The following is a 23818-nucleotide window of genomic DNA, read 5'->3' as shown; positions in this document are numbered from 1 at the left end:
TTCAAAGTTTCTAGAAGAATTTAATGCTCTCTCTACAAAAAGGTACTCATATAAATGAGCACAAGTGTTTGATAACTAGCTCAAATCAAAATGGAGCTCTAGAGGGGTATATCAGTTTTTCAAATTTTTTTTCTTTTAAAAATCTATAATACATTCTCAAGAGACTAGTAGGGGTATGATTACATTACATTGATTACTACAACAGTAGGTGATTCTATCTAACTATGACATTTATGTACAGTAAAACACATGTTAGCTGTAATTTTAAGGTAAAAATGGAAAATGGATTTTATTATAGAACTCGACAATGTAAACTTCCTACCAGTATTCAGGTACACATTCCTATATCTTCCTCATATCTTTGAGTTACTCAACACAATTTTCCTAGGAAATTATTTATAACCTTCCTTACATTTTCATTGGTAATGATGAGATTTTAGAGCCATCCAAATCATAGAACTGCCGTGTAAAAAAAATAACTAGCCAAAAAAGGAAAGCAACCCAAAAAAACCAACCAAGCCTAGACAAAAACCAGCTCCACACCCCCACTGTCATTTCTCAAGACAGTGCAGCTATTCAGGAAATGCCTTCTATCAAACAGACTTGAATGTAACATTACCATTTAGCCATGATAATTAGCCTTGTCATTTGGCTGGTTTTGCCTCTAAAGTCTCCAAATTTTTCATAATTTACTGGAGACAAAAAATCTTTAAAGCAATGTGCATTCCCGAAATACTGCCTGCAGTGTTCAAGAGTAGCTGTGCAGCATTAAATGCATGTGCTGTAATTAAATTAGGTAGCAACAAGGCAGGTGGACTGGATGAGTGCTGTCACTTAAAGTATCCTTTCTGCTCAGGCAGAAAACTTTGTTAGGAAAACATTTTTTCATCTATAAATCCCATTGTTTTTTCCTGACATCCTTTAAATCACAAATCCAATGACATTATAAATCATGTAAAATTTGGAATATTACTTTAAGCCCCTGGGCTCCTCATTGGAGTGCTGTCTGAATAAAAAATTCAGGTTGTTTACACAGAGAACTTGATAATATTTTTACCATCATTTTTTATCTTGTAGAATATTTTGTGTAAAAAGAAATATTTAGATAGACTCTATATGAAAATCCTTTCTGTTTTTTTCAAACTGCTTCTCTTGCCTTCCTCATTAACCTAGTAGTTTTCCATAGCCTACTTGCATCAGTAACTTGTACGTCATCTATTTCAATGCAAGCAGGATGTGGTCCAGTAAATTATCCCCCTGCACAGTCTGCTCAGTATTGCTTTAGACCATGGGAATAGTGAAATGAAAGCTCCATGTGAATTTAACTCTTTAAAATATTCATTCTTGTGTTTGCAATGTAAGTTACTGCTGTTCTTCAATGTTCAAAGTGTTCCTGTAATGATCTGAAAGATCTCTCAATAAGAAAGCTTACCAAGGCCATACAGTCACCATTAAACTGCTTGCAGACATCATAAATATCGAGGAAAAACACCAACAATCCAGTGAAGTTATTTAGGTATAATTCTAGAGATTTTGTTGATAACCACTGTATGAGTCATTTTAATATTGCTTATAAATCCTTTGGACGACCGAAAAAAGGCAATATTGCTGGATATCAAGGACTACAGTTGAACTCCTAGAAAAAAAAATCCAAAATAAATGTTCTTGCATGTAGCCTTTAGACTCCTCAACTGTGTTATTCCTTTAAATCAAGTCCTGCCACTATCAGTGACCTTCTACTTCTCATCTTCCAAGACTACAATCCCATGAGCTTTCCAAAGTCAACACATACTTTTTTCTAGAATCTGTAATATTTTCCCAAGACCAAATTAATTTTACAACTAACTAGAATAGGGTAGTCCACTCTTTTTTTGTTGTCACTAAATGCTAGGCAAATTTGGATTGCAAAGGAGTCAGACACACACAAAATACATTAGAAGTGGACCCTGTAATTAAGGTTTGCAAAGTTTTCTGGGACCTGGTCTCTGCAGTGCTACATGGCAAGCCAGATTTTTTCATATGCTCATGCATTTTTTTTGAACTAGGATCAACATCACACTTCTTCCTCCCTATCGTAATTCCACTTATACTAATTAGGTTTTATTTTGGCATTCTTTAAGATCCAAATAATACTCATCCTCTGCTGTATTCTCATGAATACCAAGGCTGTGGAATAAATATTGTTGACGTGTGTTGGCACAGTGCTTTTATACTTGGATTCCTCATTAAATTACATTACATTTTAGTTTTAATGAGCATAATCCACTTGATACTGTTGACCCAAATTCCCCTGAGGAAAACTGCAGCTCTGAATTGATATTTGCATGTCTGAGTCAACCGAGTCACATTCAAAACCATGTCAGACTTCAAATCTCAAAATATGCCCCGTTTGAGTTATGCTGGGGGTTGTGACTAAGTTTTATTCCAGAAATGTATTCCTGCAAGGCTTTGTGGCTCTTGCTGTACTTTAATCTTGTCACTGCCCCTGCCTGTGTGCCACTTTCCTTATCTGCATCTTATCTCTGTAAACAGCTTATGAGAACACTGACCATCAGGAAGCAGGAGCACCTTTCTAAAAGCTCATCCTTGGGTGTCTTTTCTGAAATCATATTTCTTCTCCCTGTCATGCTCCTAAATCATTTCTCTTCTGCAATAAATTGTTATTTCTCTCCCTGTTAGAATTCTTTCCTGTCATTCATCATGTTATGAGTACCTTTTGCTTGAGAACAGGAACAAAATCCCAGTACATTTTAGGAAGTCTTTAACTCTTTTCCTTTCTCATGATGTAGAAAATAGAGAATTCCACTCAAGAGTGCCACCTTCTTTGGGAGACTTTCATTCATTTTTTGTTTCAAAGTTTCGGGGTACTTCAAAAAAATGGGCTATTGGAAAGATGGATTTCTCAGTATTGTGAGTGTTTCTCTCAGTTTGATAAGAAATGTGCCAGGATATGAAAGCTTTTGAAATTTTTTTCAAGTTTGGTTGGAAAATTATTCAATAGACAACAGAAACCTTGGAAGATTTTGGAGAGGAAATGGTTTTATTGAGTCATTGCAGGAGATCAACTATGCAGTTCAAAGCATGAGTTTATGATTTTGTTTGACCTTTGATTAAGATTGCTGGATCCACGCGCTCATAAAGACAGCCCATGCTGAGGCTCTGCAGATGACATTCTCAAACTTGTGTGTATCACTCCTTTTCACTGGAGGCCTGGGATTGGCCCTGTAAATTTGTTCATGTGAATTTTCAGGTACAAAAAATTATGACTTTCAGAGCAATTGTTAAGAGGTAAGGGTCAAGACATGAAGCTTGCTGATATCTTTGTTAAGACCTTTGGATTAACTGAGAAAAAACAATATACTTGAAGACTCAGGCCAGTCAGTAGGATGAATTTGTAAGTATGTTTTCTAGTAATGCTGAGAAATACTGTAGAAGGTCTTTTAAAGCAGGCCATTAAAATGTGCATTTAGCTATAGTGGTTTTGCTTTGATGTCAGAGAATTAAGGGGGTGATTTCTTTACATCCTTTTGACCTCTGTTTTTAATAATTCAGAATTCCTAGACACATCCTCAGAGTGAGCTTCTACCTGTATATTTTTGGATAGGAAAAAAATGTTATCAATTACAACCACGGCAGAACACGCACTTGTCTCAATCCTTAATTCCAAGTGTATATCCAATTAAACCATTCATTTCAGCATCCCACTGATCTCTCACTTGTTGATCCACGCAGGATGAGGGCAGATGAGTGCTGCTGAAGACCTGATTATATCCTTGGCAATTGGAACACTCTATAGACAAATACTAAGCCTGCCAGCTCAGCATTTGAGACTTATGCAAGTGAAATACCAGAGCCAAATTAAGCTCATAGAATACTGCTTTCTTCAATCATCAAATGTAAATATATTTTTTCCATAATTTGTCTTGCAGACGATAATGAGTGTGAAAATGCTACTCAGCCTTGTGGAGAGCATGCCAATTGCACAAACACAGAGGGAAGTTATTACTGCACGTGTATGTCTGGTTTCAAACCCAGCAATGGTCAACAAATTTTTGTTCCTAATGATGGAACCTCCTGTGTGGGTAAGTTATTACTGTCTGCCAGAGAGCTTTACACTGTCACTCTTCTCTTATTGCTTCTCTTAATTATAGAAATCTAGAAAAATGCCCTCATATTTGTGAAGTTTGGAATTTGCATATAAAATTTCCACATTTTGGACTGGAACAGGCTTGCTTAATATTCCAGTTCAGGCCCACGCTTCTCCCTGACAACAGAGCATCTGCCATTACCTTCAGTGACACTTGCATCTTGACTCTTCTTGCAATATATTTAAATCCACATATCACAGATTTACACAATAAATATATAGTTAAGGCAAATAGAAATCACCAATTCACCCATTTATGCCACTGGTTCACTGATCTGGGAGCAGGCTGGTCACATTCTCAGAAGTAAAAGTGACAAAATATTCTGCATTCAGATCTGGATCAACAAAATTCTCTATAAGTTTGAACTAGTATCCTTCAAATTTCTTTTATTTGGAAACTTGGTTAGGATACTTTTGGTATTTCTCAAGTCTAATCAAAAGCAGCACGCAGGATCAGGGCAGGGTTATCCTACCTCCTGTGCCATTCATTAGCCTCTGGTTCTGTAGCACTTCAATGGAACATGTTCAAGATTACAGGGGAGGAAAAGTTCTCAGGAAAAATGTTATTTCTGAACAATCATGCAATCCTTTAGGATTTCCTCTGAATGGAAGAACTGCAACTATTTCTCTTTTTCAAACTCCTGGTAATTTTCTCTGTATGTTGCAAAAGTCCTCAGGGAATGGGGAAATGAGAAATAAATCTATTGCCCTTTACACCTTTATGCTGACTGTGTCTCATTCTAGGTATGTCTCCTGTGAGCTTGTGAGTGCTGACAACCTCTCTTCTCACTGCTCTTAATATCAGCAGAGTGGTTGCATATTAAGCCAGAAAGTGATCTAATCAACATTTCTTGCCCATTGCTCACATCCATCTAAAAGTGCTCTGCTTTATCCAGCTGCTATGAATCATTCTTAAATTAGCTGGGATGGAGACAGTTAGCACATTGAGCTGTAAATATTCTCACCATTTCTGCTCCAGGTTTTGATTTTTACATTATGATATTTCCTCAGCTTCAGAAGTTTGTCTTCGAAGTTATTTCTCTGACTGTTTTTGTGTCACTTTAACTTCTTACCCTTAGCTTGATAATTTTTTTCTTTTTTTCCCTCCTTAATGGGCAGATTGATCTTTTTTTTTTGTCATCTACTAGAGTACTTCTTCTTTTTGAATATCCACATGGAGGAGCCAAGAGCTTTCAAAATGCACACTGAAATGAAAAAAATTACCTGTGGGCATCTTTTTTCATTAAACAAGTGTACCAATTACTTTACCAAGATGTGAGTCCTAAACACAACCTTTTGATCCACAATTAATTTTTTCCTTATCCATCAGGGAAACCATAATAGGATATTTTGTACCCAATGGTGCTGCTGCTACAGTTAGCAGATATGACTTGCACACAAGCAGCTGACATTTGTGTATTCAGGGTGACAGCTGAAGCAAATATCAACGTTTCATTTTAAATGGAGTGCAAGTTATTTAGTACAAATCACAGAACAGAACTACCAGGTATCCATACTACACACGTTTATGGGGCCCCACAATATATTTTTAGATCCTGCAAAGTCCTAAATCTTCTTTTTAATATGTGTATGTATGTATACATGTATATATGTACATGGCAGTAACTTTAAAACTAGTGTTTAAATTTTAGAGAGTATGCCAATATGAACCTTATTTGTTTATGCCCTCAAACCTGCCTGAGTTTCCAGTAGTGCAAGTGTGGCATATAACCTAGAGTGTGAAAGTCACTTGCAAAATCCATGCACAGACCTGTGTGTTCCCTCTTTGGAAACCACAAAAAGCTCCTGAGTTAAAAGTGATAATGTTCCCCAAGGTAGTAGATCAAAACAAATCTTGGGAAAATGGCTTTGAGAAATGTTGGTTCACCCTTAATCCAGTCAGAATGCTGAGTTTTGAGTTGAGGGTCAAAAGTATTTCACCCATGTTATCAGGTAGAATTGCTGAAGACATGACAAAGAAAGATGCATGTAGAGAAGAAACTGGACAGTAGGAAGGGAAAGAGAGGAGAAGAAAAGGATAAAGGAATGGAGAAGAAAAAAATGCAGAGATGTGACATTTCTGAAGACATTTTTCTGCTGTCCTGAAAGTGAGCTTTTAAAATCTATTTTTTGATTTGTGCAAAAGCCATACTTTTCCTTAGACTTCACAATTTATTGAATGTTCAGCTGCAGATAAAAAAGTGAAATAGAAACCTACTTTTTTCACCCCAGTCAACAGAGTAAAAACATGAAAATGGCCATCTGTGAAATGAAAGTGACATCCACGCCAGTCTGCTTTTTCTGGGAACATGCTATTAGCTCCCTTCAGGTATTTCTGAGAGCACTGGGAAGGCACCCATTCTCCATCCCATCCTTTGCTGTGACAAGGGAGCTGTACAGTGGATGGAATCTGGCGTTGGGCCACGTTGCTAACTTTTCTTTTACCTTTGCCATTCATAGCCTTTTACATTTCCACTTTGTGCATGCTGCTGCCTTCCACAGAGTGGAGACACGGGGAGGGAACATCTAGTCCTTTGCAATTGGAGTTTTCAATCACTTGCAAGCTACTAATAAGCAGAAGGTATAATGTAGACATCAAGCTGTCTTGGCTGGCTGGTGAGGAATCAAAGCGACGTAGGTACAATCCTGTAATTGGCAAGACTGAACATAATAACTGTTCCCCGTACTTTTAATTTAATTGGAATTTCCTTGCCTGCTGCAATAGATGAGGAGTGACAAAGCAAAGAAATAAAATAAAAGGTTATAAATCTATTTTCACACTAGCCTAAGTGGTGTTGGTGATATTATTTTACTGATGGCAGCCATTATAAAAGCTTCAAAGTTCAGCTCCAGGATTTGTTTTGAATATTTACTGAAAGGCCAGGGCTTTTTACAGACCTGTGGCAAATGTTCTTCTGTTTAAAAAGCTGCTGCTCTTCAACCTTTGCTCAGGAATGCTGTCTGTGAAGACTGCTCACACAGCCTTGGCAGCCCACTCCTGCTCCCACAGCACATCAAGGAGGAGAGTTTGGGATCCTCACCCCAAAGCTCCACTAAAATTGGATTGCTGAAAGCACTGACAAGCTGTTGTCTGTGTGTGGTCCAACAATTGCATATTTGGTTAAAAAGGCATAACTACAAACTATAAAGAAACAAAAGCCTACAGCTACTGCACAGAGCATTTCAAAGCAGCAACTTAAAAGCTGCATTCTTGCAACTGTCACAAACTGTTGGCTGCTCCTGACAATCTCATTGATTTTAAAGGGATACGAAGCTAATTAGTACCTTGCAAGTTCAGGCATATTGCCTTTTAATTTTCTCATCCAGGAGTTGTTTTTTCTTCTGAAAACAGAAAATTAAATAGGCATGATATGGACCCATTCCATATGGACAACTCAACTGCAGAAAGTCTATTTGTATATACTCAATGGGGTATCTCTATCCAACTTTAAATAGCAGTCTTGTTGCCAGAGATGGACCAAAATACTTGATTTTCTTCTTTTGTTTTTGATAATCCTCCCTTCTCATTAAAATCTCCATTACATTTTATATCTTATATAATTAAAAAAAGAATTTTCATGACTGCCCAATAATAATAAATCAATTATTTACTGATCTGAAAGTTTAGGAAAAGTGTCATGACAATTTTGAAACATTTGTATCAGTAAATTGTACAGAAACCTGATCCTTAGAATTCTAAAAACCATTAAAATATTACTTTTTTTTAATTGTATGTTTTGACAAAGATTGTTTTCAATTGCTGGTGTTTCAGCACTGCATTACATGATGAATGGCTTGTTCAGATGTACATGCCCTCCATGTAGCTGACAAGGCCAAAGAAATCTTTGGTTTGAGGGTGTTGGTGTTTTCTAGTTAGACAAACTGGCTTTGTCATGATTTTCACCCCTGCCACTACATTCAAAGTCTCTCTGTCTTACAGAGTCACACAACAAGGCACTGACAGACACTCACTTGTTTCAAGCAGAGCTTTATAATTTACTGATGTGAGAGGTTATTTAAATGCCAAGAGTAAGAACTTTAGCCTTGTGTCTTTAAATGACAGCATTTAATTATGAGGTATCCTGTGTGCAGCACTACATCATGCTATTTTCCTTCCCTTTTGCCAGATTGCTTCATGTATAATGTGGTTAGCTCCATAACTATGAATACTGAGATCACAGAAACCATACAAATACGGATAATGCAAAACTCAGATCCTTAAAGAGAAACTTTAGCAATTTGGGACATTAAATATGGAAATAAACTATTGCCCTAATGCAGAAAATCGTAATTTAACTTCCTGCTTAAAACCTCCATGGTGGCACCAAGCCATTTAAACACATAGCTTTCTTGGTGGCTCTCCCTGCAGAGCAGTGGTGGCTGTGCTGGGGAGGGCAAATGCACCTCCAGTCCCACATCTCCTTCCTGTCTGTGCAGGAGTCTGAATGGCTTTGCCATGGCAGCTTCTGAGCTTCAGGCTTAAAACACAGCATATCAGGTTCAAATCAGAGCATTGGTTCATTGAGAAAAAGAGACATATGAAAGTGTGGTGGGAATTCAACCTTAAATCCCAGGGAGACCTCTGTCCAAATAGACAGATGGCCCTCAAGTATCCGTCATGTATTTTTTTGCATTCCCTCTATAAATCCATATTCATGCAGTATATGTTTCCGTTTTTCAATTATAACCCTGTTTCACATGAATTGTTGCTCCTTTTTGAAAACCACCAAGATTCTTGTATCAAAGAAGAGTGTGAAACTAGTTCCTATATGCTAACAGTGTCTTTCCAGCCACCCCAAATCTGCTTTCTGCTTGTCTGTTCTTAACACGCCCTCTGGCCGAGCAGAGGCTGCTCATCAATTCAGATAGCTCTTCTCTTCCACTGATCAATTAACCACTTCTCCTTTTTCACCAATTTCCTTCCAAAAGTAAGCATCACACCGGCTCTTGACTGGAGCTGCCATCCTCTCTCCTCCCTTCCCTGCACTCTTTCCTTTCCTTCAGTTCAGTTCTCAGGCTGTTACTTTAACCCACTCATGTACCACTTCATTTTTCAGATATACCTGCCCCAAAGTTCTCCATGTTTTTCTCCTTTCCAGCACAGCACTTCACAGTCCATTACTTCATTCTCCAGAATTATTTGGTATAGTTCCCAGTTTGCTTTCTCCATTGAGTTATTTGATCTTTATCCTTAGCCAGCCAAATAATGCAAAATGATCGGTTCTCCAGCCAGGGATTTAGTACCCAGCTCTCCTAAACTGATCAATTCATGGATCCCCTTACTGGAATTCATTGGTTTTACTCTTGCACTATGCCCCACCCAGTTACTGAACTTTTCTAACTAATGGCAATTTATTTAGAAGCACAAAAGACATTTTAGACAAATGTAATTTAAATGTGGATTTAAAAAAAAAAAAAGAAGGATATGCCAAGCACATTAAAGGGCACAGAGTTTAATTCTTAGATTAACAAGATGGACAGAGTGAGCTTTTGCAGTGTCTTTTTAAAGCTGCAACTTAAAAGAGAAGTCTGCAGGGCTTTTTTGCTTTTTCTAACTGAGCTGAGAAAATCTATTTAGTCTAATCTCTGAAAAAATGGATTTCAGATGATTTGCATCATGCCAACCATTTTGTTATGATAGAATTAATATGGTTTTAAAACATGAGCAGTGTAGTATTATAGAGCAATAAAAGTGGTGGTATAAAAATATGATCAATTATAATTTATCCTTCTAATCCTTAAGTATTATAATTGGCAGGGGTTTTGCCATTGAGATCGTGGGTTTAGTTGTTGCTTTTTTTTATTACATGAAATTTTATTATGAAACTGCTTGTAGTACGTGGGGCTATTATCAACAAAGCAGCAAGGTGTTATTCTGTACATACTTAATAAAAATTCAATTTCTCACAATATTTGCAGATGTAGATGAGTGCAGCAATGAAGGAAGTGTTGCCTGTGGAGATCATGCAAAATGTGAAAACGTGGATGGAGGGTTTAACTGCTCCTGTAAGGAAGGTTATCAACCATCCACAGGAAAATTGCAGTTTAAGCCAAATGATGGCACTTCCTGCCAAGGTACATGATATTATAAAGGTTTATGTGTTATTATAGAGATACATCTTCTGAGAAACCCACCAGTGCCTATTTATCTTCAGTTAGATTAATCAGCAAGACATGAAAAAGAGGCAAGGCTGCAGCATCTACAATTCCTGAGAATAGAATAATTTTGTAAATGTATTTTTGCTAAGCAGTGTGATGAGATCCATCTGAAATAATGGTTGCCTCCTCATAGATGTCAGATCTGTGCTCCTTTCTGTAAATTTGAGCTCTCTCTGCTTCACCTGTGGAAGTCCCATAAAAGGGACCAAATTCTCTACCTGAATAAAACAGCTCATTCCAATCCAATGCTATAATTTTGGCCAAGACAAAGTCTTTGTAACTGTAGTTTGAGATTGGAATGTTGTGTTTTATGTGCATAAATTCAGAATGCTGGTGGTTTGGGGAATGACCTAGACAAGAGCTTTTGCAATTAGTATGTATTGAGTGTTGATTGAACTGCAATGTCTAATTAGTTTCCCTTTTTGTTTTTACAGAAAATCCAAAGGCCAAGTGTGAGTTATTCAAAGACTGTATAGCTGAACATATTAACAGAACTTTAGCCAGAGTAAGTAACACTGCTTTGTAGATTAATTTTCAAATCCTGTAATTGTTTCTGTTTGAAACTGCTATTTCAATTATAATAGCTCTTAAACAGTTTTTAACAAAGGCTTGAAGCATACAATTAAACTTAAGCATGTTGACAGAAGGCTTTTTAATAATTTCAAATTATTTGAACTGGGTTGTATGTTCTACTCATGATAATAACTTGCTGGGAATCTGCGTGTTCTCTTTCCAGCAAAGTGAGTCATGATGCATCAAAAATTCAGGAGTGTGGTAATCACTCAGCTGTTTCTGCAATTTCTGGAGTTACACACTGCTGCATTTACTGATGTGCAATTATTTGCTTGTTCAGAAGGAAGGCAAGATAGCTTACAAAAGTAATGTCAACAAGTGACTAAATAGAAAAGGGAGCCATAGCATCTTGGTATGCTGGTTCATTTACTCCTCAAAGGCAAGTCTGTAAAGTGATACAGGATTTATAGAAACAAATACTCTGTGGCCAGAGTATTTTTCACCAGATTTTTTTTTTTTTCACCAGAAACAGAGATTCCTAAAGCCAATTAAAAATATGTTAATGAATGCACTATCCATTATTCTACAGCTACAATATTGTCTAATTTTAAAGGATAAATGAAGCATAAGCATAAATAAATTAAAAGCAATTGTATATGTTTGCATTTGGTATTAAGCAATTTGATTCAGTTACTGGATTCAAAAAGATATTATTTTAAAGAATTTTATTAACCTAGTATTACATCTATGTAGTGTTATCATACTTCTTATGTTTACCTGCAATCTAATGCATCATATCAAATATAATACCTGCTTATCACACTTAGGTGCAAAGGCATGGTAAATGTTACAACAGAATCTTAGAGTGAGATTTTTTTAAAAGATATGCTCAAATTATAAAATTAAATTAATATTTTAAAATAATTTCTTATAAATAACTGTCAGATTTTCAGCCCGTTTTCTAGTTCTGTTCAGTTACAGTCAAAGACAAAGCAAGCCCCATAGAAGCTGTTCAACAGCAGAGAGTAGAGATCATACAAAATCAGATGTTGAGTGTTTTACTAATTAGATTCCAGTATTGTGAAGTAAAAATTCTTCTCTTATTCAGCCATGAGACTGAAATGTGGAAGGTTAATCTTCATCTCACACTCTCCTGCCTATATTTTAAACTGGCTGTTTTATATGAGTTTATTTAGCAGTTTATAAGCTGAAGCACTGAAGGAGAAATAAGCAGTGCAGTTCACTCAACTACATGCTTTATAATTTGCATTTGAGAAAAAACAACTAAAAAATACAAATACTTCCCATCTGCTCCCACCTCTTCAGTTAAATTTTAAAAGAAAAGTCAGTAGATTAATACAGAAGCAGAATAATCACATCATTGACATTAAATTTTTTTGCAGAACATTTACTTGTTCACTTTAGATCATCAGGATAAATAAAACTTAGCTGCTGTAGGGAAAAAATGTGTAATGACAGCACACCATTTTTTAAATTGTGGTTGCTTGTGGAGGTTGTACTAGACATGTGTAATATCAATAATTTATGGATCAACCTCTTGATTGAGTAGGGGTGTTTCTGCAAGTGTCTTACAAACCAGTGTGTTAAATAACAGAAATCAGTCTGTTGGGTTCATTTTCACGTGCAGAAATATGGCTTTAACTGTTTCATTAAGATAGGAATTCTCGCATTTTTCAGATTAGTCATTTTAAAACACCTCTGGAGAAGCTGCAAGAAATTAATAAAAATACTTTGGGACCACTTTTGCCTGTAGAAGTGATTTCTTATGTGGAAGCACTGTCCTATTCACCGTGGAGCACCGTGAGTGACTCTGTGCCTGACAATGAAGCCCTCCACAACACCACCATTAACGTGAGTGCAAGCCTTGGAGCTGTGGGGTTTGTCCTTGTTCCAAAGGTAGCCTGGGACTCTTCTCAAACACATACTCTTACTTACAGGTTTTGGTCAACACTGTGAACAACTTTTTACAAAAAGACAAAATTGCAGTCTGGGAAGCTCTGCCTGTGGATAACCAGAGGCGGAGCCTGACTAAGCTGCTGCACACTGCAGAGCAAGCCACGCTTCTCGTGTCACAGAGCTTCAAAAGGACAGCCCAGCTGGATGCTAATGCAAGTGACATAGGTGAGATAAAGAAAATTATTCTAAGGTATACTTTAGAGGTGGATTAAACTGAGGAGTTCTTCGGCACAATTATAAAGATTAGAAATGGTGTTATGTGAAAGAAACAGGTGTTAATTTTGTAACTAACACCTGACTTTCAGTGTAGGTATCATAATTTTCAAAGATTAAACCTTTGGGTCCAGAGCAAAAAAATAAATTGAGAGTCTGTAGGAACTTGTTTTCATATTCTCTTTAAATCTCTCATTATGGCCATATTCACACAGTCTAGATTCATTTTATAAGCACAAAATTATCCTGTGCATCTTATGTGTATAAAAAACACCAGTGGAACAAAATTTGGACTCACTTTTTACATATTTTTTGACTCTTTTTGCTTCAGTGTAGTTCTTATAAATGAACTTGGAATAAGGATTGTACCTTGTGAGTTTGATCTTGAGTGGCTTTATATCAACAGGAATTTCTCATTTTAAGAGGAATTTCCCAGGAGGAGAATTGGTTAGTCTCAACTGCACCATTTTGTTCACCTACCTTCTCCCTGTGTGCTGCTGTCTTCCCACCAATACCTGCTGATTTTGCTGTGGGAATAATAGTTTTACCACTCTTTCTGAGAGCAGAGTAAGGCTGACCAGCCACTTTTGCAAATCCTCATAAAGGATGATTCCTTTACCTGGCTGATTCCTTTGCCAATGGCCACTCTTTCATCTTTATTTTTCTGAATGTCTCCAAATTGTATGTGATCTGTTTTCTTATTTTAGATTTAGTACAGTCCTTCAGTGTCTCTCACCAGCCTGCTGTTTTATATGATGACTTGATGAGTAAGATTCCATCTGTGGTCTCAAGGCAGGTCAAAGCACCTGTTCTTCCCTCACCTTTCCCAAAATAAATTAGAGTGATGAAAAAGAGGGGAGGGATTTTTTCCTCGACACAGACTCTGTCGAATCAGACTCATGTTATTGCAGAGCACCTCTGGGTCTGCAGCAGGTGCAGAGCAGTGCCAGGTGCTGGCTGTAAAGCCCCTGTGCCCCCCTCCCCACACCTCCCTTGCTCAAAAGCAGAGGCTCTCACGGCCACCGAGCTGAGGCCATGAAAGTCAGGAAGAGAGGATCTGGGTGCAGTCTCCAGGGGAACTGTAGGTATCAGTCACCAAGGTGACAGAAAAAGCTGATAAAGAGAATGGAGAGGAATTCCTATGTTGAAAGGTTAATGATTATATTCCTTGGTTTTGTTCTAACATGGTAAACTGAATGAGCCCATTTCCAAATTGGACCCAAACACTAAAATTTTTTGTTACTGTTTTTCAGCATGAATAAATTTTTCACAGGTGTCATATTTGCCAGACACAACTATTTTAGGATAAGACCTACAACATCAACCCTCTCTCTCCACTGTTTTTTTTGGTACAAGCTCTTGAACTATGAGCTTTTCAAAACTCCAGCCAAAGAAAACAATTTCTTATGCCCTTACAAACATTTTCTGACAGCTAGTCTCTTAAATAGCTCATATTATTTTTGTGTGTTGTGCTACAAGCAATGCAGCTGGTCTAGCTTAGTGGTATTCCTCCGTCAGTCAAGTTTTAGATTTGTTTTGTTTAATTTGGTTTTGCTTTGTTTTGTTTTTAAAAAAGCCCAATTGACTTCTTTTTATTCCCATCCTGGGTGATTGAAACTCAGCACCGTAATGAAGCAAGTAAAGAGCTCAGTAGTCTCTAATGTAGTTTTTGTCCTAAGGGGTGATGCTTGCCTGTTTGCTTTTTGACAAGACACATCATTAGTTCATGGTGCAATGTGTATTTGGTAGCATGGATAGATAACCATAAAATATATACTTTTCAAAAGTTGGCTCTTATCAAGTGTTATTATTCAGTGGAGAATTTTGTGCTTTCCTTTTTATAATTGTGATTTGTAGCCTCTTTCAGAAATACATTTTTTATACAGCAATAGCTCTTCCTAAAGTAACCTACATTGTTTTTTCTAGTACCTAATTTAAGGCAAGGCAAATAAGAGACTGTATTTTTCATGGAAAGAGTAAAAAGTATGAGAGCAAAATGTATGCATGAAAATAAAAAAAAATAGATGTTTAAACAAACATGTTATATTAATGACATTTTTCTTGAAATATTTTGCACAAGGATAGAGTCTTAAAATTCACAGTAATTATGCAATCCAGTAGCACACTTACTAACCCAACTCTAAATTATGGCAGGCCATAATGGAGTCGTGATTTGTACAGTATTTTTCTTGTTTTACAGCGCTCAAGGTTTTTGCTTTTGATTCACACCACATGAAACACATCCACCCTCACGTATACACAGGGGGAGATTACATAAAGATCTCCCCAAAGAAGAGAAAGGAACCTCATCCAAATGGTAAGAAACAAAGGTTGGAGAGTAGGTGGGTTAATAAACACCTTAGACAGACTTTTACCCACTAGAAAACAGTCAAATGTGCCATTTACCAAGGCTGAACTTCCCCACTGCTAACTACAAAGAAGACGGTATTTTTATCACCTTTTCTCTTTTATTGGCTCAAGACTAATATTTCTAATATATCCAGTGGCACAGTGAGTGTGCAATGAGTTTTCACCCTGGGCATTGGTACTACAGACCTGAGCTTTATCCATTTCTCAGCCACAGATCTGCTGTATGACTTTGGACTGCCCCCTTCAACTCTCTGTGCTACTTCTCCTTCAAAATTTGGTAACTTTTTCTATTCAGAGAGTAGCTCACTGGGGCAAGAACGTGTAATCTTTAGTACCAAAACCAGCAGAACCCAGATCTGGCTTGTACCTCAGAGTGATACAGAAAGGGCTTAAAACTACTGTTGTCACTAAATACAAATACATATCACTAAATATAAATACATCTGTTTATACAGCTCTGGACTTATACCACATAATTTGAGAGACATGGAAAAGATTTTTTAAATCTTCATCTTCCTTCTAATCTGCATCTCAACTCTTATCAGTATGTAAAAATGTGGTTTATTGTGGTACCAGGGAGAAAGTCTCTCCTTTTTTCGAGATCAGCACTGAATCCTAAAATACCTTTTTCTTTTTCCCATCCTGGGTCCAATGTAATGGAAGTCAAAGCAAGCCAGGTACTTCAGAAAAGTCCAGTATTTATTTCAGGTCAGGGACATTTCAGTTTATAAGAGTTGACATCACGTGTTTAACTAGTTGCAGAACAGCAGCAAGCACACATTACTCTAGGAAAAATACAAATGCATATATTTAATTAGTATTGCCAGTGCCAACACACATTTTTATTTCTAATGCCAGTTACATTGTTTTAAATAAAGCTATATTTCATTGTCTCTAAAACATTTTATAAGTATTCCAAAAAGACTCCATCTGTTTTGCATATTTTATGCAATAGCAGCAATAATGTCTATTGTTTATTGTTTCCTTAATGCCTTCCATTTTGTTCTTCCATAAAAACCCACAAACTCCTAACCATGGTGTGTTTGATTGATAGGCACTGTAGCAGTTGTCTTTCTGCGGTACAGCAACGTCGGCTCTCTGCTTTCCTCGCCCAAAAACCTCTCCTCCAAAGACCCTTCCGAGCAGAGACAGACAGTAAGCTCTGCAGTGATAGCTGTTGCAATTAGCTCAAATCCACCCACTCTCTATGAGCTTGAGAAAATAACATTTACCTTAAAGTATGCCAAGGTAAGGGGTTTTTTTTATTATCAGCTTCAAGTGAAACAAAACATTGGCTAATCATTTTATGTGAAGTAAGCATACCTGCAGCATATGACGAACACAATTCTGTTGTTTGCTGATGTGAAGTAACAGTTTATTACTCTAATAAGATTAATCTCAAATGTGACATCCTAAGTGCAATATACTAAATATGGTACAGAGGAAAATTGTTATGGGACTAAAGCAAGGGCAATAATGCCATCTTTGCTGGATTGTAGTATATATAAAATGTAGATGTCTGAACCAGAGAATATTATAAGATCTTGACTGTTCTTTATTTAGGTGGGTTTTCTTTCTGAAAGTTTATCAGACAGTTAGGCATGTATACTAAAAAAAGGGAAGTAATTCTTCAAGGTTAATGCAAAAAAGGTAACCTGGAATTAGGGGGTAATAGCAGAACCTATGGTTTTGGAGCTTTGTTACTTCTGAAATCTGAACACGTTTATTTAAAACTTAGAAGATTACTTCCAGCAAAAACAGATTTTTGCTGGCTTGAATCATATGTGCAAAATCACCTTACATGGCACAAAGAATCATCAGAACCATAACAAGAAAGCAATTCTGTAGAGGTGAGCAATGGAACAAGGTGCTAACCTTGGTTACACAGCTTTTAAATTTGTTACTTCTCTTCTGAGTTAGAAATCACTTTATATAAAATTTGCATATATTTATAAAGCCTACATTACAGGGCAGACTTAGTCTTTGACTAGATTTAGTAAGCACTAACTGTACTAAATAATACTAATGGTCTTACTCATCACTATTGTGTAGCAGGTGATATAGCAGGTGGGATATGACCCTGGCTTTATCCCAGATTGCTTTGTAAAATGCATGGAATAAGTCTCAGTTTTTGAACTGCTCATTTGGAATGGATAAGCAATGTGGCTGTAACCTTGGAGTCTACTCCATGTTCAGCAGGTGCAAGCATCTATATAACAATGTTTTCAATAGGTAAAAATTCCAGCATCTTTGCAGGTGCCAGCAGGGTTCAGTAATCTGATTAGACTACATGTTTGGTGGGGTTTTAGCTGTGTGAATAAATTGCTTCCATCCCCAGCCACGTTTTAATTGCTTGGAATAGGCCTTGCAGAATGTGGTTTTTGTTCCCCAGCCTTCCAATGATAACAAGCATTTTTTAATGAATTGTGCGGTCTAGCGTAAGAAAGGTCTCTTGATGGGAAATATCCTGCCTTTTGCCATCAGCAGAACATCTTGTTTCTGTTCCAGACTGCAGATAAAGACATTAAATGTGCATTTTGGAACTACTCAGACACAATGAATGGCAACTGGGCTACAGAAGGTTGTGAGCTGACACATTCCAACTCCACTCATATCTCATGCAAATGTAATCATCTGACTCATTTTGCTGTTTTGATGTCCTCAGGTGGCTCCGTTGTAAGTGCTATTTTAATTTAGTGTTTTACCTGATACCTTCTTCTGTTTTCATTCCTTATGTTTTTATTTTATTGCATCCTCCATACTCACCCCCCTTTAGGTTGTCTCTCAGTTTTGTTCAGCAAACACACAATTTATTGTGCACAAAGCAAACAAAATTCCTCCCATATGTGTTTGAATTTCCTTATGTCCTTTCTGCAGTATTACAGAGCAGTGATGCAGCAAAATATCTCGTTCCAAAAACACAGTCTGTTGTGCTTATTTTTGGAGCATTGCATTTCATTTTGCATCTCACTTTAATACTGCTGTGGGATTTATCTGCCATTCATTGGTGGTCAGTAACCATATGGCCCTGAATTTCTGTCTCTCAAAACTTTGCCACCCATTTGTCTAACCTTGGCATCTAAAAATCTGCTTTAAATTCTCTCTGGAGAGTTTGCAGCAGCATAATCAATCTGAAGTTTATGACTATTAAACATGGACTCTCCCGACCAGCACAAAATTGGGAGAATAGCCATTCATTTTATGTCCTACTTATATTAAGAAGCCCCATAGATTTCCAGGGTCTCAGTGGGGATCTGCAGGAGCTCAGGTCCTGCCTCAGGAGGCAGCTTTATAAGGTATCAGAACTGACAGCAAGCAGAATATTAGCATGAATATACTGTATTGAGACAGTTCTCTCACACTGTGAATTTCATGCTGATAGAGGCTGTTTCCTGGTTGCTAAATAGCATCCTAAGTCTTCAGTTGAAATTTAAAACCTTTGCAGGTACCTATATAGTTATTTTGAAAAGAAAGGCTGGGAGGTGAAGAATCTCTCATCCTTTATTTAGTAAAAAAAAAACTGAGATACATTTTATGGTCAGCTGAATATGATCCTTTTGCTGGTGTACAGTCCTGTATTTCAGAGTTTCTTTGTTCAAATAGCAAACAGCAAGAGAAATTGTATTCTTATACAGAAAATATTCACGTCCGGTATTGGAGTATCTTGTGTTTCTCTGGAGAAAGTTCATGTTAAATATCTGGAATAGCATTTGCTTGAAGTGATTGTTATTTCAGAGTCTTGTTTTGATCATGTTGCAAATTCAGTAAGACAGTTATTCAGTTTTGCTTATCTAAGTCACTGCTGTGATAAGTCCTTTTATATTAGAAAATATTTGTGTCATAATAATAGATGTCCTACTGCCACTGTATTTGTCATTCACTGAAATGATCTGATTTTGAAAATCTTATTATGAGGTACTGATGTTAATAAAAAGTTTTGTTAAGGAATATCAGAAAATGCAAGAGCAGGAATATATACAGTTTATTACTAATTTCCCCTAGAATTATATCTGTCTCACAAAAACCCAATACTTTTTAGATTATCCAAAGTGTACATTTCCAGTGAAACTCTACAAACAGTTTTGATTAATATTTTGTAGAAAAGAAGAAAAGAGCTGTATTATAGAATGAGGTCTTTCTTGAGATGTTACAAAGCTGTTTTTTTAAATACTATATTATAATTTTCCCCCAGGGTGTTACAAATTATAGCATTCTTACAAGAATCACTCAGCTAGGAATAATTATTTCGTTGATTTGCCTCTCCATGTGCATTTTCACCTTCTGGTTCTTCAGTGAAATTCAAAGCACTAGAACAACAATTCACAAAAACCTCTGCTGCAGCCTTTTCCTGGCAGAACTTATTTTTCTGATTGGAATTAATATGAACAATAATAAGGTGGGTAGTTTTCACTTTTGCCTTGATTTTGTATTGCAAAATAAATATACAGTGTAAGATACGATCTTCCTTCTCCTCCCTACACTTCCTACCTACTATAGTGACCCTGCCTTCCCAGTACAGTCACAGGAAATACAGAACAGTCATTTAAAGAGGCAGGGCCTTCGTCTGAGCTGGTGTGTATTGACTTTGCTCCACGGGTTTAGTTTAAAATTTTTCACCTTTACTGAGACTGTGATCTCAATGTGCATTTTCACTTCACTTAGGATGCTGTATAAATCCAGGTTGGTGCCCCCCAGGTTGACAGTTTTCTCTAAAATCAGGCCAGAGCTGCAATCCCAAGCTGACATCTGAGATATTGAGCTGTCGGCTGGAGGACCACATGTGAGGTCTTGACCTGTCCCTTTTGCTTTTCAGATAGCTAGGGGGTTGATTTTTGCATCTCAGATTAGTTTTAAGAAATAAAATTATGCATAAATTATCAAAATATCCTAGTATAAGTAGGTGAATAGGATTAAAATCACTTGAAAAAGTATGAGCTGCTATCCCTGAGGTAGCACTCCAGTATTGATGGACTGAAAAATATCATTTTACAAACACTTTGTATAACAAAAGTTATTTCAGAAATAATTCCTTGTGATGCCTAATTACAATTCTATCAAAATAATAAAAATTAACTTTCTGTAGATCAAGCCAATAGACTACTCAGCTATAACAAAAGGATCAACTTAGTCAAACCATTTATGGGAAGACACACACTAATTTTAAAAGAGGGATTAGTCTCTTTATTATACCATTTGCTACAGAAAACACTAATGAACAAATGTACAAACGGGTGCAGGCCAAGTTCTTGTTAGCCAGCATTACAACTGTTCTGAATCCCCACTTTAAGGTCACTCAGTTGCTGTGCATGTACTGTTATATTATAATATATGTTGACAAGAGCCTGTTAATAGAATTATGACTCCTGCTTTCTCTGATTGAATTTCTAGCTCTTCTGTTCCATTACTGCTGGACTACTCCATTATTTCCTTCTAGCTGCTTTTGCATGGATGTGCATTGAAGGAATTCACCTCTACCTTATAGTTGTGGGAGTCATCTACAACAAGGGTTTCTTGCACAAGAATTTCTATGTCTTTGGCTATGTCAGCCCAGCCGTGGTTGTTGGAATCTCTGCTGCACTGGGATACAAGTACTATGGCACCACAGAAGTGTAAGTAGCTGGTTCTGTGTCCAAACCATCGTACAGACGGAGACAATAATCACAAAAGCACATTTCAAGGCATTTTCTGCTGTTTAATTTTCAGATGTTGGCTCAGCACTAAAAATAACTTTATATGGAGTTTTATAGGACCAGCATGTCTAATAATTCTTGTAAGTATAATTTTATTTTTTATTGTAGTACATAAAGCCAATAATAAAAGGTGTTTAATAATCACCCACCCACTGCCAGCATAGCTGTGAGTGCTAATTATAGGGCAGAATTGACTAATTTAGACCTTTTTATAGTACCGCTAAATTATTTATATGCTGTACATCTAAATACTTTACTAGTCTGAAAAATGAATGTTTGACAAAAAAAAGTTCAATATAATATCAGAGGAGTTTTTTCCTTCTCTCTTTCTTTTATCCCAACATTTTGTGAAATTCTGTGAAGCATTTCTGGTTTTTACAGAGAAGCGTCTTTGTATGTCACTGGCATCTCAGCATGGCTCAGCAGGAGGTGTTACACAGACACCATCCTAGCAGGCAGATAATCTGGTTTTTCAAATGTTTTGTGACTTAGTCTCTTATCAGTGATCGGTCATCTTTGGAAGATTAGACTGTCATCTTTGTGGTTTTATCATTCGCATGTACCCTGTCATCATCAAAGCCATTTTAAACTAAATTGCGACGTCAGAGAAAAGAACCTGCTATTTCACATGGGCAGACGAGTCAAGTATTGATAGCCCTATTTCAGCTGTGAAGAGGTCCTTTTTAATTCCTATTGGAAGTGGTTTCAAACCTGCAAATTTGGCAGGTATTACGTGTTCAATTCTGAATCGAGATGTTTTTGGTGTCTCGGGAGCATTCCTAAGTGCCATAAAGTTTAAGGAACCATTCTGGCTGTAATGGGGCTTTACTCTGTATGACCGTGTTGACAGTGATAGCTGAGCTAACAGAAGGAGAAGGTGCAATAGAGAGGCCTCACAACACCTATGGTCAAGTCAGTTACAGCTGTGTTCCTTTTTAAGCTATTTGGTATAATGTGAGGATTTGTTAAAATAAGAAGTGGAAGATCCTAACACATACAACTTTGTAGTGAAACAGTTTTATTTCAAGGCATGATCCATTTTTAAGCTTAATAAAGTATCAGGTATAATTCTGGTCAAATTTCACGCCAGATTCCCACTGCATATTGGGCACAGCTGGAAACAACCTGCCAGATATAGCTGCAAGGTCGTGCCTCCCCATCTCACCCTTCTGGTGAGCACAGCAGATTTTGAGAGGCAAAGCACCATGACCTCCCTTGGGTCAGTGCTTCTGGGTCAGATAGCCCTGGTGTCTGGCAGGTAACTAAGATGGAATAAAATCACAGCAAGACATCATCCTTTACTAGGAAATTCTTACAATTCTTAGGTTTATGTTTACAATTTCCTATTTCCTCCTCGGACCTTATCTTTTCTTCCATGGAGGCAGCAGGGCTGGGATTTTGTTGTTATTTCTCTCACTGCTGTTCCTCATCTGCCTTCAAGTAAAGATTTATGCCCAGTGATGTATCTCTGTAGGGTTAGCACACGAAAATCGCATTATCAAAACACACAAAATGCCCCAAGTGCAGGCATCTGTAACCTTGTTTTCAGCTCCAGCTGAGCTGTGCCCAGTGGGGATCCCAGGTACACAGCACAGAGGCAGAGCAGGTCTGCAGTGGCTTTGCTGTAAATCTGACTGGCTGCAGAAGCAAATCCTGCAAGCTGGACTCGGAGGCCTGTAGACATTCTTTGAGCACTCCAGATCTTCCAGCAATCCCTGCAAATTAAAAGGAAAAAGGGAGGTGTTAGAAGTTGATTCAGGCCTGTATGCCAGTGCAGCCCTCCTATGGATGAGGAGAGCAGCCAGACAGTTTCTTTTTCTCTCACTCCTTTGCCTATGACCTGTAGCTGAACAGCGAAGAGCCCCGTGGTTGTTCAGCTACTTTTTGTGTGTTCTAGAAGTATTTTGTGCTAACTTGTTTTCACATTATTCACATACTTTCATTTAGTGTCTCTTCATAATAATGAGCTCCTAGACCACGGGGGGAAAGGCAATCTGCTTTCAGCAAGGTGCTTCAGCAGCTCCAGGGGTTTTTTGAGGGTTTTGACAGCTTGTTTTGTTGCAGTGATAGCAAAATGAAGCCTGAACTTCAAGAGGGGTATTTTCTAAGGGTGTAGGGCCCTAGGTATTTTGCTCATGCTCTATCCAGGTAGTAAAGGAAAATATGGAAAACCCTATGAAAATAAGCACTGAGACTAGAAGATGAAGTTGGTGTCAGATGTCTTCTCCATGGAAAGCACATTGTTGGTAGTGATTCTGTTTCCATTGTCCAGCCTCCCTGTTGAGAACACTGCACGGGCTTCAACATGACAAAGATTAAACTCTTTCCAAAATAGTGCCACTCAGGCAATCCTTTTAATTACAGGAGCCAATCTTTTCCCAATATTTCCATTCTGCCCACAGCTAATAAAAGAAAAATAATTTTAAAAATATTAATTCAGAACTCTGAAAACAAAAGATCACTTTTGTTCTGGGATAACCAGATAGGACACTGCAACCATCATATTCAAAACTGAAAAATCTGGCAGCTTCAAGTTTACCTTTAATCCTAAACTTCATCTGCTAATAGCATTGAATTTGCAGGTTTTCCAAGACAGTTTAGAGACCATGGATACCAATTCTCTGGAGGGCTACTCACCTCAAAATTCTTGCACAAAACCATTAAAATCATTGTCAGGACAAATGCCCATGTACCCAAATGGTGGTTTTCCTTTCTGTGAGTGGGACCCAGGAGATTTGTGGTTTGGATT

The 23818-nt window shown here is 37.3% G+C and overlaps 1 protein-coding gene across 2 annotated transcripts in view; it reads left to right on the top strand.

The window, feature by feature from the left end:
• Nucleotides 1-23818, top strand: part of ADGRL4 (adhesion G protein-coupled receptor L4) — a 129662-nt gene that overhangs the window by 90089 nt on the left and 15755 nt on the right. For both annotated transcript variants that reach the window (XM_059854094.1, XM_059854093.1), the window contains 11 exons: nucleotides 3930-4082; nucleotides 10067-10222; nucleotides 10741-10811; nucleotides 12518-12691; nucleotides 12778-12961; nucleotides 15210-15326; nucleotides 16434-16627; nucleotides 17888-18055; nucleotides 19572-19775; nucleotides 20768-20988; nucleotides 21083-21149. In XM_059854094.1, coding sequence (XP_059710077.1) covers nucleotides 3930-4082; nucleotides 10067-10222; nucleotides 10741-10811; nucleotides 12518-12691; nucleotides 12778-12961; nucleotides 15210-15326; nucleotides 16434-16627; nucleotides 17888-18055; nucleotides 19572-19775; nucleotides 20768-20988; nucleotides 21083-21149 — 1709 coding nt within the window. The remainder of the gene's footprint in view (nucleotides 1-3929; nucleotides 4083-10066; nucleotides 10223-10740; nucleotides 10812-12517; nucleotides 12692-12777; nucleotides 12962-15209; nucleotides 15327-16433; nucleotides 16628-17887; nucleotides 18056-19571; nucleotides 19776-20767; nucleotides 20989-21082; nucleotides 21150-23818) is intronic.

Source organism: Haemorhous mexicanus, chromosome 9 (assembly GCF_027477595.1).
Source record: "Haemorhous mexicanus isolate bHaeMex1 chromosome 9, bHaeMex1.pri, whole genome shotgun sequence".
Taxonomy (NCBI): domain Eukaryota; kingdom Metazoa; phylum Chordata; class Aves; order Passeriformes; family Fringillidae; genus Haemorhous; species Haemorhous mexicanus.
The sequence above is the reverse complement of the archived record's forward strand: the minus strand, read 5'-3'. Positions and strand labels throughout refer to the sequence as shown.